The sequence below is a fragment of the Lepidothrix coronata genome, unplaced genomic scaffold (genome assembly GCF_001604755.1).
Source record: "Lepidothrix coronata isolate B3197 unplaced genomic scaffold, Lepidothrix_coronata-1.0 Scaffold43, whole genome shotgun sequence".
Lineage (NCBI taxonomy): Eukaryota > Metazoa > Chordata > Aves > Passeriformes > Pipridae > Lepidothrix > Lepidothrix coronata.
Genome location: NW_016690223.1, coordinates 1101002 through 1120077, shown reverse-complemented (window position 1 = coordinate 1120077; position 19076 = coordinate 1101002). Strand labels below are relative to the sequence as shown.

At 36.7% G+C, this 19076-nt stretch overlaps 1 protein-coding gene across 1 annotated transcript in view; it reads right to left on the bottom strand.

Moving 5' to 3' along the window:
• Positions 1-19076, bottom strand: part of PPP4R3A (protein phosphatase 4 regulatory subunit 3A) — a 45041-nt gene that overhangs the window by 8706 nt on the left and 17259 nt on the right. Inside the window, exons 3-11 of the mRNA XM_017813798.1 lie at positions 18014-18112; positions 14968-15585; positions 5462-5539; positions 5262-5378; positions 4708-4824; positions 3277-3408; positions 3085-3187; positions 2057-2215; positions 745-914 (exon numbers count right to left, since the gene is read on the bottom strand). Coding sequence (XP_017669287.1) covers positions 745-914; positions 2057-2215; positions 3085-3187; positions 3277-3408; positions 4708-4824; positions 5262-5378; positions 5462-5539; positions 14968-15585; positions 18014-18112 — 1593 coding nt within the window. The remainder of the gene's footprint in view (positions 1-744; positions 915-2056; positions 2216-3084; positions 3188-3276; positions 3409-4707; positions 4825-5261; positions 5379-5461; positions 5540-14967; positions 15586-18013; positions 18113-19076) is intronic.

Below are 19076 nucleotides of genomic sequence, written 5' to 3'. Positions count from 1 at the left end.
TATACGGATTAACTTTTTTCACAGCTTCAAAACCAGTTTTCAACCAACTGTGCTATGACTATCAGGTCATCTCAGTCTTAAATTATCTTGAGTTCCAACTCAAAAAGGAAAGAGATGATCAGCACTGAAGATTTCAAGAGGTGACAAGGCCTGGTGACTTACTCCTCCACAACTGTCTGCACCCTAGCTTGGCCCCACTTACCACATTTGCAGTCTGTACAGCATCTGTCAGAATCTGGATGCAAACAACAGGGAGGAAACAGTACTGTGCAGACAGCCAAACTGGCATGAATATTTAAGAGGCTCCCCATGGAAGGGACTTTGTAGCACTCCGTTAATATAATCAAAAGACTGGTATCTCTTCTGTACATTTCCATATTCCATTGAATTGTCATTACAGAGCAGAGCTAAATTTGATGGGTTTGTAGCACTGGTTTCACATTACATTTCTGTCATACATAACAAGTCCATCCAATTTGCATGATGAAACTTGATTAGTGCTGCCTTTGCAAATCTGGGTACTGTGAGTACACTATCAAGTGAATTTAATTTTCAAGTAACAGTACTGTTTAAATGTAGGAAAGAACAAGTACAAATACGTAACAGTGATAGAAAAGAAGGTTCATATAAATACAGTATCATACGGTTCCATTATGGTAGCATAATTTAGGGCAAAAGCAAAAAGAAATTGAATTACAAAACTAAACAATACAGTAATTATCTTCAGCATGTAACAGCACTCACCACTCTGATAAATTCGAACATCTCTATTATGGCAGAGTTCATCAGATTATAACGGGAACCATTATTTAGAAATGCTTTGACCACAGGTTCAAACAAAAAACTTTTCATTATATAACGGTTGTAGAATTCATCTTTTAGCCCAATTATCTTTCTCTTGAAACGAAGGGCACCTGAAACAGAAGCGTTGTCAAAAGAATTTTTAAATTTAAAAGAAAAAAATGCAAAAATTACTCAGCATTAGTTAGAGCAATTTACAACCTTGGTTTGTACACAGCCATACATTACCAGAAATAAGTAATACATTTAGCTGTTCTCTGATTCTCTATAGTCTTGACTACACTGTTGAAGATTACTTATCTGTTTTAGCATAAAAAAATCCTCCATCATAACTGTACAAATAAAACTACCTCTGTTCACCAAAGAAATAATATAGTATTGTTAAACTATCTTATTACTAATATAAAGGTGTATTTTTGATTTTTAAATTACATATGGTAAAGGTAAAATATTTTCTCAGTAAAGAACTGAGAAACGTGCTTATCATTCCCATTATTCAAATACAAGTTTGATTAGACTTAATTAGTTCTATTTGATTAGGATATAAACTATCTCATTTTAAAATTGGTAAATGACCTTTTCTTCACACACATAATAAAGGCAAAGACTTAATTTACGAACTATTTGAAGCTCTTTCTGAAAGTCCAAACCATATACAAGTGAGAGAATGTCCATGTATCACGAGAAAGTACAGTATGATCTCATTAAAAGGCAGCACATTTTGCTTAGCAACTAGGTGTACAGGAAAAAGATTATTAAAGATCTAAAATCAAACGCAGGTTATTCAGTTACAAATTTAAAAGGTACTTCTCACTGTATGGTACTGCTCAGTCAGCTTAAGGCCTTGTTAAACTCTTATGTGCACAACAGAATTATGGAGAACATCTCTTACTTGCCTTCAGAATTAAGTCACGCTGCTTTGCCATTACTGAGCTGCACATGGTCAAAAAACTATCAGTTTCAAGAGCAGCACACAGAATTTCTGTGCAGTTTAATGCAGTCAGGTAGCTGTATCTCTAATTAAGTACCTCTGATAACTTCTACTAAAAAATATCAAAGCTTACAACGCTTTTCTTAGTATATTCAATACTGACATACCATCTTTTCAAATCACCTCTCCACTGAAATGAGAGAAAATTTCCATATTCAATCATAACTTGTCACAATCTATGAACAGTGTTCTCCCAGCAGAATGAAGACACATAAAACTTCACACTGACAAAATACTAGTTTATTCCTTAGCTTTCAGACTTACACAATGCCAGGAAAGCGTGCTTCGAGGCCATGAGAACGAGTACCCTCCGCAGGATATCTTTGTTAATGATGTAGTTCTTTATGTGATAGGTATGATGTTCTACGCAGAAAGTCAGCAATTCCAGTATTAATGCCAAGAGCTGGGCTGTCTGAAAATCATCTGGAATAGAAACAAAACCCAAATAATTAAACTGATCTGGAATAGTGCCTTCAGAAGCTAACTTCAAATATCCAACTGCAGTCTGGTAAACATTTCCAAGTTCTTGTATATCCCACAGACAGTTTATGGGACTAATATGATATGTTAACATAACTAAACTGATATGTTTAGTCTTTAAAACAGAAATTGAACAAGTTTGTTATGGATTATTTTCCATAAATACAGATATGGCAGAAAACCTCCTAAACTACAGAAACAACTACATTTTCTTAAATTGGTGTTTGAAGAGTACAGAACTGAACACTAACACAAGCAGTCAGGCTTATTTAACCAAATCTCATTGTGATGTCCACATATCTATACCATAAAGTATCACCCCATATGCAGTGCCTTGACTAAGTCTGAACCAAAGTTGTGATCTATGATACCTTTTAACAAAACTACTATGCAAGAAATATCTCAGGCTCTTTTAATACTTGTGATAAAAACTGCTGCTAGTAGCCAGCACGAACAGTTACTTCATCACTGATCTTTGTTTTCTTAGCCCAATGTAGGAACAATACCCTCAAATTCAGCACACCTTCTTAGGGGAAATGTTGCAACATCTCTGCTAGTCCCTGACCTTAAAAAACATTTATGCATGTGTACAAGTCTATGTCACTGAACTGCCTCACGAGTCCCCACAAACTATAAAAATACTTTAATTTTTGCTGAAGCCAAATTTGCAGCAAACGTCACTTCATAAATCTTGTTATGGTTATGTATTATTCAAATGACTAAATCATGAATCAACACTTTACTTTGAACTATGTAACACAATCTCAGACTCTCTTTAAGACAGAAAATGTCCTTTGACAGGTATTCATTACCTTTGCTAGGCTTGTCCTCTGTGGTATTGGCCAATAAAGGGGCTGTCAGAACATGCATACAATGTTTGTAGAAGAAACCCAAGAACTCTGTCTTTTCTGTTTTCTAAAGAATAAAAAAAACCCACATGTAAAACATATCATCAAATACTCTGAAAAACCCAAATATAATTTCATTTCAAGGTATTTACTTACATTGGCAGTGGCAAGCATATTTTCTGGATCAACTAAAGTACGAAGCAAACCCATGAGTAGCACTGCCCCTCCAAGTTCTGGATCTGTGTCACAAATCATGTGTTCTATAATGAGGTTAATGAGCAATATATCCTAATATGGGGAAAAAAAATAAAAAGACAAAAATCAATTCTAATGCTACTCCCTTTTCCCAAATCTGAAATTACCTTCTGAAAGGGTTACTGCCTGGTTAAAAATGCGTTCTAGCAAAATTTTGTCAAGTGTGAACAACTTCCAAACAAAAAACCCCAAACTTAAGAAAAACAAATTAACTTTACATACTACTGATACATACTGATCAGCGGTTCAACAGTAAGAATGCAAGCAGTGAAGAGGAAACTTTTAAAGCAACTAAAAATGGTAATGAAATTAACAATTAATTTCGAATTTAGTCTGAACCGAAACATCAAAAGATCAAAAGCACACAGGCACATCCTGAACAGTCTCAAAATTCAACTGATTTCTGGAAGCACTTTCAGAATAAAGAAGTTTTAATTTGTATCCCCCTTTAAAATACATACCAAAAGATTTATTTCTACAAACATACAACAGGAAATTTTATAATGCTACTGAACTTGATGAAATTATTTTCACCTAAAAATAACCCTAACATGTATTTGCAGAAAACAAGAATAACATTTACATTTAGGAATACCTAAACTGAAGTTGCTTAGTTACCACTCTTCCCCATAGAAGAAGACAGGCATCAGACACAAGTGGCTGGAACCACTAGCAATATTCACTGTCACCTTTCTTTCAGTATAGAAGCAGTAGCATTAGGAGCTTCCTGTTCTCTGGTATGTTTTTTGCAGTTCCAAGAAAAAAAACATTAACTATCTCCTCTGTGGAAAAGGTAGCACAGCATTTTCACTCCACTGGATACCACTCTGAAATACCTTTCTTGCCACTAGTTATGTGTAATCAGTTACAGAAGATCTTTGGAAAATCTGTCAACAAGTGTTCTTAAACATTTAGGGCCATTAAGTCCTCTTTCAACATGTATGATAATAAACTGAACACAGGTTTCTCATATGTAAAATAAAAACACATGTACATGCCAATATCAAGACTGAAATTTATATTTCACATTTTAAGGAGGACATTGTTCAAAACATTTTGTTTTTCTTGTCTGACTGCTGATGTTAACCAGAATGGTGGTTTATGGTAACCTGTTTTACTTTACATATAATGCAACAAGTATCTGTGAACAGGTGAACACTCATGTCACCTGACTAACAGAACTTTTAAAAGCATTGTAGTTCAGTGTCCTGTTACCATCATGACTATATCCCATACTTCTTCAAAACCAGGGCTCATGTCATCATAGAGTCATAAATCTAAACCAGTAATTTCCAAAAACACTACACACATTTCTGGGGACTCTCTACTTACATCATCATTCTGCTGCGCTTCCTGCATGACAAACTCTCGTACCATGGATGGGTTGTATTCAACCAAATAAGAGAATATATCAGTGGCTGCACTTCGTACTTGTGCATCATCCATACCCTGGAACAGTCAAATAAAATCATTTATGTTTCCTTGAAAGGCTTAAATGCAACCAGAAAACATACAGCTTTAATTCTTACTCAAAAGTCATACCTAATTATTGCTAGAACCATATTCTAAAACTGAGTCAACTCTCACTGCTTCCCTGTACATTTAACAATTGTTGGGCAAAATAAATTTTATGGTTTTGCTGCCCTTCTGTTTTCTTACTTAACTGTACACCAAAAAGCATGTAAAGATAGGAAAGCAAATAAGAAAACAAAACCAGAAGAATGCCAATGTAATATTGTAACTGCTTTAGCTCAAGCTAAGCTAAGACAAATGAAGCAAACACAGCAGAGAACCAGTTGCTGAAGTTCGTGCTGAAGTTACTTTTTATAAAAACCTCGCTGGAGATGAACAAAACTGTTATGACAAATAGAACTGAAATGACTTACCAATATGACTTCTAGTGCAGGCAGTATGCCCATATTTGATAAGGTTTTGAAAAATGCATCTCTGTTTTGAGGTTGCAGTGTTTGTGAGAATGCACAAAACTCTTTCAGAAAATTTACCTGAAAACCAGGAATATACCAGTCAGATACAGGTGTCCCTTTGTGGTAACTGTCCCTTTCATGTATATTTACAAATTTCTTACCAATTCCTGTCTTTTCTCCTCATCTGTGGCTTCATCTGTTAGTTGTGCAAACAAGTCTGTCAGAAATTTTTCATCTTCCTACAAAGGCAAAACAATACCACTTGTTTATTTGACAATATCAAAAGGCATCCAAGTATAACATAAAGTTCTAAACCATGCCTCCTGGAATTAAGAGAACATATGCTTGTATGCTGTAGTTAATCACACCAGTATCAGCTTTCTAATTCAATTTTCAAACAAATTAATATGAATCTTGGTTTTGAGTTTCAATCATGTTCAGCACCACTCCACTCCCCAATAATTCACTCTTGGTTACAACATATGTTGTGTTGCCTTTGGCAGTCCTTTTTCTATTTTCTACTGCAACTCTCATCATTTTGTCTATGACTTTATCTTCCTTCCCCTTTGTCACATGCCTGTCACCTTAAACCACACTATCCTTGCTTCAACTGTTTACATACATTTATAAACATGAGCTCCCACATGACCCTGCACACACACACACACACATATACACACACATATATATATCTTTGGAATGTTATGAAATCTCTCCAGCAGAACAAAAGCAAGGACATGATGATGGAGGGGCTGCAGGAACAGGGTGAGATTCTTTCACCCACAATGCTGTGAAAAGGTTGAATTCTAGAAACTAAATTAAAACAACTGTTCCTACTATATACAGCATTTATTGAGTGTTCTGGCTGGCAGACTGTTCCATTATTTTCCATCCTGCTGTACCTTAGCAAAACTACAAACAGCAGCAACCACATTAGAAATCTATATTTTGATTGAAAGAAGCAGCAATACTTAGCTTTCCATAACCTTTACACTCCTAAGAACTAGGAGACTGTTAAAACAGAAATAAACCTTGCGCCATCCTTTCCCCAGTATTATACAGAATTAAGACAGCACCTGCTTGAGAAAGATACCTGTACATCAGATATGAAGAGATTTTTTCAGAAATCTGCCAGTGTTCTTTCTTGTGAAGTCAGTAACACCATGTGCAATATCCCTCCATCCCAAAGCCACAGCACAAGAAACCCAAATCACTTTGCTTATGTTTGCACCGTGTAAAGCAAAACAATGAAAGCACTTCAGATACATCCACAAAAATTCTCTTATGTTGTACCTCATCCAGGTTCACCTTGAAACCCTGCTGAGAAAATGAATACCTCAGTTCTGACAGCATACCTTGCTAATGCTGCTATAACACTGCCACAACACAATCCAGGATCTCTACGTGACACTGCACAACACAGATAAACCTAAAATAGGCTGGCACGAGCTACTGCCCTACAAGGCATTTCACCGCACTGTAAGGTAAACCCTAAATTTAGAATATGTCACGGTTCCTCTTGTCTGATGCTGTGCTGTGCTCCTAACCTGACCCAACAGTCATGTGACAATGAAAAATAAGGACTTCCGGACACAATTTCAGGCGCTATTTCTATGACTGCTTCAAAATCAAAACAAAAGAGACAAGAGAGGTCTCACTTGAAGTGTACCAAAATTCACTCTAGAGGATCAAGCACAGGAGATGTAAAGTTTGACTTTCAGATATCAACAGTCAAACATGTTCTAAACAACTACTAAGGTGTTTGATTTCAAGAAACGTAACTTTAGCTTTGGTGAGAGAATACAAGGATATTGGACTACCTGCTATCCGGCTGTTACATGGCTTTGTAACTTTTCTGTTCTAATATTTAACTCATTAGCTATCACAACATAACTAACCCACAGCAGAGATACTGACATACTTATTTACTGAAATAAGAGAAAAACCCAACAGAAACCAGAACACCCCCCCCCCCAAACTCAAGTTTTTTTGAAGAACATGCAGGTTATTCCCTATGATTAGCAGTGCATTTAAGAAAAGGCTACACAGTTTGATTTCATTTCTCTTTTTTCTGTTTTGATCAAGATGCAAAACTAATCCTAGCTATGAAAACTATGGAGAAGGTGCACACTTATCCCCAGATGGAAACCATAACTCCTATTTCCATTCTCAGAGTGAAATCAACTTTTCACCTCTTCCATAATACCTGAGAATAACGGCAAGGCAATATCAGAAATATCTCAGAATGATCACTGGGGAAAAATGATGGAAACGTCAGCATTTAAATATGTAAGAGCCATGATTAGAGTGCTTCTCCATTAAAAAAAAAAGTATACAATATTCCCCAAAGTATCAAATTGGGATTTTAAAGTCCAAATGTGGAAGGAGAGGAGACCCTGAGTTGTTGGTAACATGTGGGGTCTCATTTATGACCCACTGCAGTTACCGGAGACAGGGGTGGCTGGGGAAGCTGCACCTCCAGCACTACACAGCAGAGCAGGACAGGCAGGACCTGGCTGGGCAGGGCCCCAGCTCAGCTCTGGGACCGGATCCTGCCACGTCCCCAACCAGTTCAAGAGGTGGTTGTCTGCAGCGAAGGGCAACCCACTCACCCTGTTACTGGGCTTGGGACTTGTAGAGGGAACTTTAACACTGGCAAGTGACAAAGGTGTCAATGCTGACACTTCATGTTTCAAGAAGAATTTGCAGAAGTTTGGTCTGTAATGATTTTTCAGCATTCCAAACATATACTGCAATATAATATTTTACAATTCTGCATTACATATAATTTTGAAACATTCCCCATATCATGTCCTCTCCCAAACCCTATTAAACACATTGTACTTTGAAATTAATAAGATTATCTGAAAGCTCTAGGACTCATAAAAACCATGATCTTTTTAAAATCAGGCAAATTAAGATGAATCTGAGTGGTTTGAAACATCCCACCCTTACATGGATAATATGCAGTAAATGGCAGTTATTCTAAGAAAATAAAAACAACTTGTTACTAACTTCACAGTTATGGCTTAGCCCTGAAAAGCATTTAGCATTTATCTCATTCCAGATGCTTAATGAAAGGCAGACAGGTTGCTATACATGAGAAAAAACTTAGTCCTCTCACATTTATAGAAAAACTGTGATTGCAATGAATATTCTAAATACAAGGTTGTCTCCCTCAACCTGTAAAATTACTGCCAAGGGCACTATATCTAAAGATAGATTCCTGAACAACACTACCAGAATCTATGGAAACGCTCAGTCTGAGGGCAGAGTTCACATATTTTAGAAGTCACAAAGCACCAACACTGAATGCTAGAATTACACAAATTTAGATGTTTTCTTTTTTCCCCAACTTATACAAATCACCCAAAATACACCTATGAAGTGAAAACAGTGCAAATGCATAATACTTTGCAGTATTTGGCCTCTTCATACAGACAAGTATCAGAACACATTTAGATGTATCTTAGAAGCTGTGAAGGCCACAACTGTTTTTCAAGAAAACAAAACTGCAAATGATAGCTTATGGGGTAATTGTACAATCTAGCTATTTTCCCCATGCACAGAAATTATTAGAAGTGCAACACTTAAACTATGTGTACACCAGACGCCAAGTATATTCATTTATGCTTTTGCAAGATCTACGTAGATGCTTCTAGGATTTAATACATTTCAAAACTTATGAAGATAAAATCAAGTCAGGCCAACTACTCCCTCAATCATTTCTGACTTTAAAAACAAGAAAACCCACAGATAAAGTAGGGTCACAAAAAAAGACATATTTACATTTGTGATTCAACTTTCAAAGCAGTTCTCCTCCTCCCAAAAGGCACTTAAAAAAGGATTCTTCAAAACCAGGCCTCTCTTACATGTAATTAACTTTCAGTTATCAGATCAGCCATAGTGCTGTCTACTCTTTTATATCGAACCGAATCATGGGTCATCTACCGCCACCACCTGCGACTCCTAGAACGCTTCCATCAACGCTGCCTCCGCACAATCCTAAACATCCACTGGTCAGATTATGTGACCAATACATCTGTTCTAGAACAAGCAGCAGTCACAAGTATTGAGGCCATGTTGCTGAGAACACAGCTGTGCTGGGCACAGCACATCTCCAGGATGAAGGACCACCGCCTCCCTAAGATCTTGCTCTATGGTGAACTTGCCACCGGCTGCCGCAAGAGAGGAGCCCCGAAGAGAAGACTCCCTGAAACAACATCTCAGCCTTGGCCACGTTGATCACCATAACTGGTCTACTCTGGCCTCAAATCGGGAGGTCTGGAGACACACCATCTATAACACTGCTGATGCCTTTGAGAACACACGCAGGATCACCCTTGAGGAGAAAAGACAGCGCAGAAAGAATCGTGCCTTGCAGAATATACCACCTAAGGAGTCTTTCTGCTGTGCCTTTTGCAACCAGACGTGTCTATCTCATATTGGCCTTTTTAGCCATCACTGCGCTTGTAACAAACGTGGGTAGAGCCCTCCCCAAATCTTTGTTCGCGAAGCCCAGTCATGATGATGGTGATGATCAGATACTTTGTGCCTGTGATTACAGATAAATGACAAAAAACATCCCTTTCTCAAAAAAACTCAGCCAAGAAACTCAGCAACACCTAAGCAGGGAAGAGAGCATACCTTCCATCGCATTTTCCACCTCCATATTCATTTTGGGCAGAAACAGTATTTTAGCCCATAAGGTGAAATTTTCATAATATGTTACCAGTGAACAGATAATTACAGCTTCAAACATACATTCCTTCCTGCTACCAGACCAGATGTCTTAGTTTAAAATCTCCTTTATATCAGACTGCCTTTCCACACAGGCCTTCATCGGGCACTACTTCCATTTGAATCAACAAGCTGAAACAGTAGTGGGATCCACCCAATCACTTCTGCAGTTTCTGCACACATAGAAAAACATTTTCTACAATGAAGAACTTAACCCCAGAAATCAAAAGCATGCACCACTTGCAAATATCTTTCACCAAGTCATTTACCCCAGGAAGTGGTATCCTTTTACACTTGATTGCAAGCTGTATTTTGCTGGAAGTTAATCTCCAGTTTTTCCTAAGTCAACTACTATAAAATAGTGGATTGGATTTGGGCAAAACCATCAAAATGCACCGACACGATTCTTCCTCTAAAACAACTACAGATAATTACATTTACATCCATGAGTCTCAGTCAATAATAAGCAACTATCTGTAAAACTACTTTAAAAATTAAAATTCAGCTATTGTTACACATAAACCCAGTAAAATATACAGATGTACCTAAATGCCTACAAGTTTCTTGAAAAGGGAGATAGGGACTACCAGTAATATAATTTCTGTCTTTAAAAAATCTGATTTCCCAGTACAGTAATACCATGTGATCACTGCTCTACCAGGCACAAAAATTATTTTAACACGTCAAATCTTCCCCTTCTAATCTCAGCTTTCCTGAAAATAAAAGACACTGAAGTCTAAATGCACATACCCAAAAGTAATGCTAACAATATTCTGTATTCTGGAAGATAAAAAACATTGCAGGATCTTGCTGGCAAAAAGAATATGCCAATGAGAAAGGGGGGAGAGAACAGACGGAAACAGTGTTTGCTCACTCTATGGCGCAGTTTTGCAAGTTTTTGGTTTTTTAACAACTAGTTAATAATACAAAGGGAAAGAACTGGTGGCCTCCAGTGTGAACATTAGTATATATTTTTTAAATTGCAAAAGAGCGTCATATAAAGCAAGAAACACCACTTACCTGTCCCACCCCCACTCTCAAAACTTGGCGAACTCCATGTTTCAGCAAGGTTTCTTGGAGGCTATGACATCTCAAGACTAGAACAGGCTGGACCCCAAGCAGTAAGAGCATATTAGGAGGGGCTGAAATTGCAAAAAAATGTTATATACCTCTTTCGTGTCTTACATACAGCAAATCACAAAACCTGCCATTGAGTATTTTCCACAGCAGTTAATTCTGCAGGCTGGAAACATTGCTTTCATGGCTCTACTATTCATCATGGAACAACAGTAATTAGTTTAGTGAGATGTTGACATGCTCACTTAAAATGACAGTTCTTATAAAATTATATCACAAATAAACTAACCTCCATTTGTCAGAAAAGCCCATCAGTGTAAGTATTTTTGTAAATATTGTGGGAAAGCCAACCTTCATGAAGAAGGCAGGAGGAATACAGTTCATAAGGCTAAGTGCCAACCGTAACCTAGTCTCTATTTTTAGTTTTACCACAGAGGGGCAACAGTTATTTACCTACTAAAGAAAGCAAAATCATGGAAGCAGGTATCTTCCATGACTACAGAATTTGTTTTTCCTTAAACACGTCCAAAATCTCCCTGATAAAGCCAGAACTCTTAAGAATCAGCATGTTCTCATTTACAGAATTCACTAGTTATAACTGAAAAACTGACCTAAAAGGTCGATGACCTTTAATGACCCTAAATGGCCCATCTTGACAGCAAATGCCTTAAATAAAACACAGTGGTAGTTTTGAGTAAAGTCACTCAGCCTGCCTAAAAGTGTAAGACACAATCTGTAGAGTCTTGTAGAAATTTCTAGTCACTTCTCTGAAACTAAGGTATGGTTGAGTTGACAAGAGGGTACTACAAAATGCCACTCTGGTTAATACACAGCCTGACATGGAAAGGCCTCTTTAGAGCTCATTTTTTTTCATGATGGATGTAACAGTTTTTCTTTTCCTTTTCTTCACAGCCAGCAAGAGAGAAAAGAACAGAATACACAACAACTCAGTTGTACACGCAATAGTTGCAGTATGTCACAGGATATCAACTACTCAGGGAGTTTACTTTTATTCTGAGAAGTAAAATTTCTCAAAAGGAGATCTCTTTTGTCACATCCTCAATGGTCCAGGAGAGACAACCTAAAGTCAACAGCAGAGGCATTAACAACCTGTATTATGCATCAACTAAGAACTTGAGACTTGTCCACAGCTCCCAAGAAACTACCATGAAGCATTCTAGAGCCTTTTCAATTAATAATGACTTACAAAAGAAACCACTTAAGTACACAGGTAGAGTTAGTGAGCACCAAGATCTAGTAAGATCTACAATAATGAATGCCAGGAATTCCAGAGAACTTTAAATCTTTCATGAAGTAACACCCTCTCCACATACACCAAAGTATTCTCATACAACCAGCTACAGAAATGCATGTTAAACCATACAAAAATGGAAGAAAGACCTTAGGAATTAATTACAGAACTGAAATCAACAAAAGCAGTCTTTTAATTTTGTTCTTAAAGCATTATTTATTCTGCTTAAAGAAATGAGAAGGAACAGTATCATACATTTTATATGCAGACTGTAGGAAAAAGGAGTGAAATGAAACTTTAGAGTGCAGAGATTACAGAAAAGGGCAACCTGACATATTGCTCTACAAATAAACAAAAAAACAAACGCCTGGTAAATAGGCTGAAACCTTGGTTTAGAGCTACACTGCAAGAACTTGAAAAATCATCAGTGAAGCCTTTTAAACTCTTAAAAATGCAATGGACATATAATTTGTTATAGTCTCTTTAATTCCCTCAAAATCAAAATTGATCAACAATGTCAAATGATTTCCAATAGATTCTTATTTACAGATTCAAGGAGTTCCCACTCACTGCTATAGAGCTTTACTGTTAAAGTACTAGGAAGTGCAATATAACACAGGATGTATTATCTTTCTTGTGTGCTACCACTCTTGGCTCCTCAAAGCTGTAGAAAGCACTTGAACAACCTGAAATATTTACCTAACTCTGAAATGCAATGTTAATTCTTCTGCCTCCCACATACATGGAGTTCACTTTATTCTCAACCACAGACAACAGCAACAGAAGTGAAGATAAGGTTCAGAAATCTGCTGTCACACAACAAATCACAACCAGCCCTGAGCTTTTATTTCACCTCTAAACTGCAACTAAGAAGTCTGGCACCCACACTAAACCTTGCTATTGGAACCAAAACTTACCCTGTATCTATTAACCTAACACAGGTTGTAAGAGACAGAATAAAGGAAACTCATCAGTCACTAGTCCTCAATAAAGTTATCCTGGGATGTCTGGCAAACACACCCTTAACGATTTTGCCGGATCAGGTCCTCTTCTTCCTTGCCCAGCTTCCTTTTCAAAGTTCAAAATCCCTCAGAATCAGCCACTGTCACCAAGACTCCTGAGTAATTCTTCCCCTCCTCCTCCTCCAGCCAAAATGTATCACCCTCAGAAATTTGCTTTCAACAACCCTTGCAAAGAAGACATTTTATGAGAGTATGACTACTAGTCATATTGGATACTCAAGGTGAGACCCCTTAACTGAATTTTTTTGGCATTCTCTCAGAGTCAGGCTTGTTAACTTTCTCAAATTCACTGTTCCAAAATGATTAAGGTCTTCTGTTCCAGATAAGCAACCGTGACTGTTCATCAAGGACACACATGCGGACATGAACAGTTTGGTTCAGCCAAGCGTAAGGCAGAGCCCAGTACTACTGAGGATGCCCCAGGTATTCCATCAGGCCTCCAGTGGCTGCTCCAATGCCTAATTCACAGGTGCACCAGGCACATGCCTCAGCAGCAAGGTCTGGGTGACGACTTCCACATTTGGCTGCTTATCAAACACTCCATATGTGGATATGACATATTAAGGCTCCAAGGGAGTGGATGGTGGATGAAAAGTTGTGAGGCCTGGTTTTGACAATTATTTCCTATATGAGCTTGCAAAAGGACTTTTCACTCTCCTTTGCTGTATTTTCAATGAAATTATACAGAGTTCATCCTGAGAGTCAAACTGAAGATAAATACGATTAAGGTAATCAGTAATATCTAGCACTAAGTCCATTTCTCCAGATCAGACAGCCTCTACAAAGGTATTCATTCATTAAACACTAGGAGAATTAAGATAATCAAGTTCTATAAACAAAAATATATGTCCTGAGTTAGCTGAAAGCTTTAGGAAGCTCCCCTGCTTCTAACACTGTTCAAGAAGTTCATGGGTTGCTGTAGAATACTAAAGACATGTCGGTAAGACATCTACAGCATCATATAATCTCTTTACATTTGCAATAAGATACTTCACGAAAAACTGGTAATTCCAAGCAGCATTATTTAGGGACTTATTAAGATAAACTCAGAAAACATTCAAGCACCCAAGGCTGTGTTGTGTTCTTCACCTGTACTTTCCAAACAACTAACTTAATTTACTTCAAAAATAGCAACAGTTACATCCTGGTAGGAGATTGTATTGTGAAATTTAGGTAAAGTAATTTAATTTTTTTTTCATGGTAACATGACAAAAAATATCCTTAAGTCTAGTGACTAAAAAGTCCCAAAATACAGGAAACCTTCAACCCTCAAAATTCCTATTAAAGTCAATGCTTCAAAATGCAAACAATACTATTCATGCCAAACAACCTTATTCAAGATTCTACATGTTTTCTCCATTTAAATAGTTACAGAGAATCTAATCCAAAACCAGACATAAGAACATATTTTTAACAACTCAGTGCTCAAATCCACATTTTTTCTGTCATACTCCACAATCACTTTGAGAATCACAGAAGTGAAGTTTCCACCGAAGCACCTCAGTTTTTCCAAGAATAATTATCCAACTTTCTGTGCCCAAGTGCAAATAAGAGACTATGAAATTTTGAAACTTACCTGTAACATACCAACTATTTCCACTTTATTAAAAAAGATGAAAGAATGAAGTGTTGATAGCATATTTTCCTCAAAAACTGAGGGAGTGGGTAGGACCATATCTTGAATATACTGTACTCTGTATGTCTGATGTATTTTTTGCTTCAGCTCTGGATCAGATATAGGTATCACTTCTTTAAATTTGGCTGTTTTAGTCAGAAATTCCCTGTGTTTCCGTGACTGTGATAAAGACGGATCATATTCTAGGCATCCAATTACGTCCATTATACATTCCTCGGAAAACATGACTTCAAAAAGTGCAGTTCTGTTCAAAAGGAAAATTCCCTTGATAATTTCATATAAGTGGTGTAGTCCTTCGATGTTCTCCAAGTCTTCGCACACATGAAAAATTTCTAAGAGCTTCTTTATATAACCCTCATTTTCCAGTGCTAGTGCGAGTTTTTCACGGCGTAATGGTGAAGGCAGTGAAGATGCCACAAGTTCTGCAATCTCTTCTAGTCGACTAAGTTCACAAGATGGCAATTCTAGACCTGGTGATGACATATCATCAAAACGTTCTTCCTCAGATTCATCAACGAGGTCCTGAGTAATATCAACAGAAGGGTCTTTGCCTTGAACCTACGAAATAAAATTTGTCAAAAAAGTGGAGTTTAATTTTACTGCTGCTCGAATGCTTTTTTAAAAACATGATTTCAAGTATCATTCAAGTATCACGTGCTTTTTCTCTGTATGGGCAAAAGAGAAGTGCAAATCTAAGTTTGACATTGAGTATAGCTGGTTTGGAAAATAAAGAGATGATGAAAAGATTTTTTCAAACAGAAGGCTTTAAAAATTATTTCTACATTAGAAATTTAATTTTATTTATTTTCTAAAAAAAGAAGAATGAAGAAAAAAGCTACATTTTATAAGTACTTCAAATAAAAACAGAAATTCATAATTACTAATATGGATGGCAACTTTTTAATACACTACTGAACTATGTTTCCACTCTTTATTCTCTGCAGACAGATTTTTAAATGCAAACCAGTATTACATTATTGCAGTGTCCGCTTTAAACACTTATCTATAGGCTATTAACTGCTCTCGATGCTTTTGAAAGCTTTTGCTACCTCAAACAGAGGAGAGAGGCCAGTCTTGCTAATTTAATTGTTATTTTCAGTACTGGAGACCTGCAAGTCAAAATCTGTTACCGTGCACTTCCTAAATACTCTACAGACACAGAATCCCCTCGTAAGAACAGAAAAGCCCAAACATTGACAAAAGAGTAGTGGAAAACTGACTGTCAGAAAAACAAGGCACAGGACCTGCAAAGACCTCTCTAGAGATATGAGGAAATGTGGAAAGTACAAATCAGTGAAAAAAACTGACAGATGCTTGGGCACCAGAGTGTATGATCTTTAATGACATCTTAATTTTAGCATCTGCTTGGAGTCTGATGTGTCAAATTCAGAAAGGCACTGCTGTGCAGAGCAGTAGAAGATAGTGTTCTTTTTCATCCTGAAAATCAGCAAAAACATCCCTGGGAGAAATAATACTTCACTTGTAACAGCAAGCCTATACTTAGATTAAAATCCAGAACACTGTTAAAAACCACATATTGTTCTGCTTATACATCAGCAACCACTTTCACTATAAATGGTATCAAAGTTTTCCTTTCAGAAGAAGTTTTCATGATTGAGAAAGCTTAAGATCTATAAAGTACACTAGACACAGATACAATAGCATGGCCTCAAAACAGGATGTAAAGACACTGGTTCCCTACAGAAATATTAGATCTTTATATGAGGGTGAGGAAGCTGGGCTTCTTATCTGGGTGTTTCCCAAGAACACAACTTCCCCTTCTCCCCATTTTGTTTCTGTCCCCAGCTTTCAGTCCATTGACTGCTAAGGTTCCTGGAAATGTTTCTGTACTTATTTACATAAGTTTCTCTACTTATTTATGTAAGTGGTAAACTACTGAAAATACTCATTCCTAAAAAAAGGAATAATCTAGACACATGTCACTACAAAACCAGATTTTTTTGCTTTACTTCCGAAATCAGTGAGAATGAATTCCAAAAGACAGAGTGGAGAAAGCTAGAGGTTTGTTAAGAACAGAAACACCACACAGAGAGCAATTTAGACTAATTTAGAGAAGTCCCACATAATGTAGCAGAGAATTAAGAAAAGCTGTAATGTTTGAAATGGAAGAAAAAACCCAAATAAGAACTGACAAAGTGAACTAACAGCAGTGACTATACTGATTAAACTCTTTTAGGTATTGGTCAACAGTTAATACCTGACCAAATATTATCCACAAGCAATACTGATGCACTGACTATACAGTCATCTGATCTCAGTGGTAAAACATATGTTAAAATATATACATGCTACATATAAATTGTTTGATTTCTTAAAGCTGTATCTTTAAGGTGATAACATAGGGATAGAGCTATCTCCAACTTCAACTATGGCATCAATCTTTCATAGCCTGGAAACATTTACATGGAAAAAGTTCTGAGAGGCACTCAATATTCCCCTCACCTGAAACAGAAGAATGAGAAATGTAGAAAGAGAAATGTAAATAAGATATTGTTTTATTATATATACCATATATACAATAATACGTTAGGGTACATATTTAATAAGAAATATATTATAAATTCACAAAGAGCTCACATACATTCTTCTCTCTACAATACGGCTTTGATAGGTAATCTTTTCCCTTTTGGTCAACTTGGAAAAAGTTAATTATGGTGTTAATTGTTATGAAACTTTTTCAGAGCTACACTTCCTTGGGTGATAATAGAGATGAAGAGTTATGTTAAGCAATAAAACCTGCAAATGCTCTAAAAGAATACCCAAAACATAGATTAAGTTTGTATTAAATTTCCAGAGGAAGGAGAAAGTGTTCAAATTCAAAAATGCAAAATCTGGGAGAGGTGGCTAAAACAATAGTCTTTACTATCTACTTTGTTCAGAGTCATCTCTTAGAACAGCCTAAAAAGTCTGAACACAAACATTAGGATGAATTAGGTTGTCTCAATCTTACATTTATCAAACTTACCTGACATATTTTTTCCCATATTTCATCACATCCTGCTTTTTCTTGAAAGCTAAGTGCCAAATCATAGTTTTCAGCTTCAGACCACACAATCAAGGTATCCTTTAAAAAGAAGAGGAGTATTTTCAGGAAATGTATTTCAGTGTTTAAAGAGTAAAATTTTAAAATAAAAACAGGCCGAGACCTAATTCTGACAGGAAAGTATTACAACACAAACGTAATCATCATACTTTTAAAAATGTTTATATGTTCTAAGATTCTTAGGATTAAAAAGATTTCTGCATAAATCAGAACAAAGAAGTTTCAGAAAGATACTGAAGTCTTATTTCTTATTTCACGTGACCATAATACTGTAAATCTCAAAAAGGTTGATCCAGAACACGCACTTCTACCTCAATGCACCCTCTGATAAAATACAATAACAACAGCAACGGGGTTTGTGGCTTTTATGTTTGGGTTTTTTTAAAAAATGTTTCAATTGGATCACATAAAACTGCACTTCTTCTTTAGGATCAAAGCTACAATCTTTTTTTTCCATTTTTATAGGCCCCAGAAGACATTGTGCTAATGCACAGAACAGTTGCTTAAAAGGCAGCCCCAAGAGGGCTACAAGCTTTAAAGAACAGAAACCCGAATAAGCACAGTTAACTCCCTGAGAGTACACACACCTTTACACTGACCCACGCACAGGAGCTTTACTTATTCCAAACCACAGTTCTGGAAGGAGGTTTTGCCCTAGATTTCTAGAAATTAGTTGAAGCCGTGCTTGGCTATATGTACCACCCAGACACTTCAGCTCTCATCTACAAGAGACACAGTTCAAGAGTTTCTCAGAGCCCTCATACTGCATGCAAACCCAACATACTAAAGTGGTAGCTGATGCTGCAAACAGCAGTGTCACACACTGATAAGGCATTTGATGAAGTAGCTAACAGTCTGCTAAATAACTCTCAGAATAACTAAATAAAAAATACAAATAAATTAATAAATAAAATTAAAAGCAGAAATAAAATCGGCATTATTTACACATCCTGAATCAAGTTTTATTTAAAGTCTTTTGTCTTCC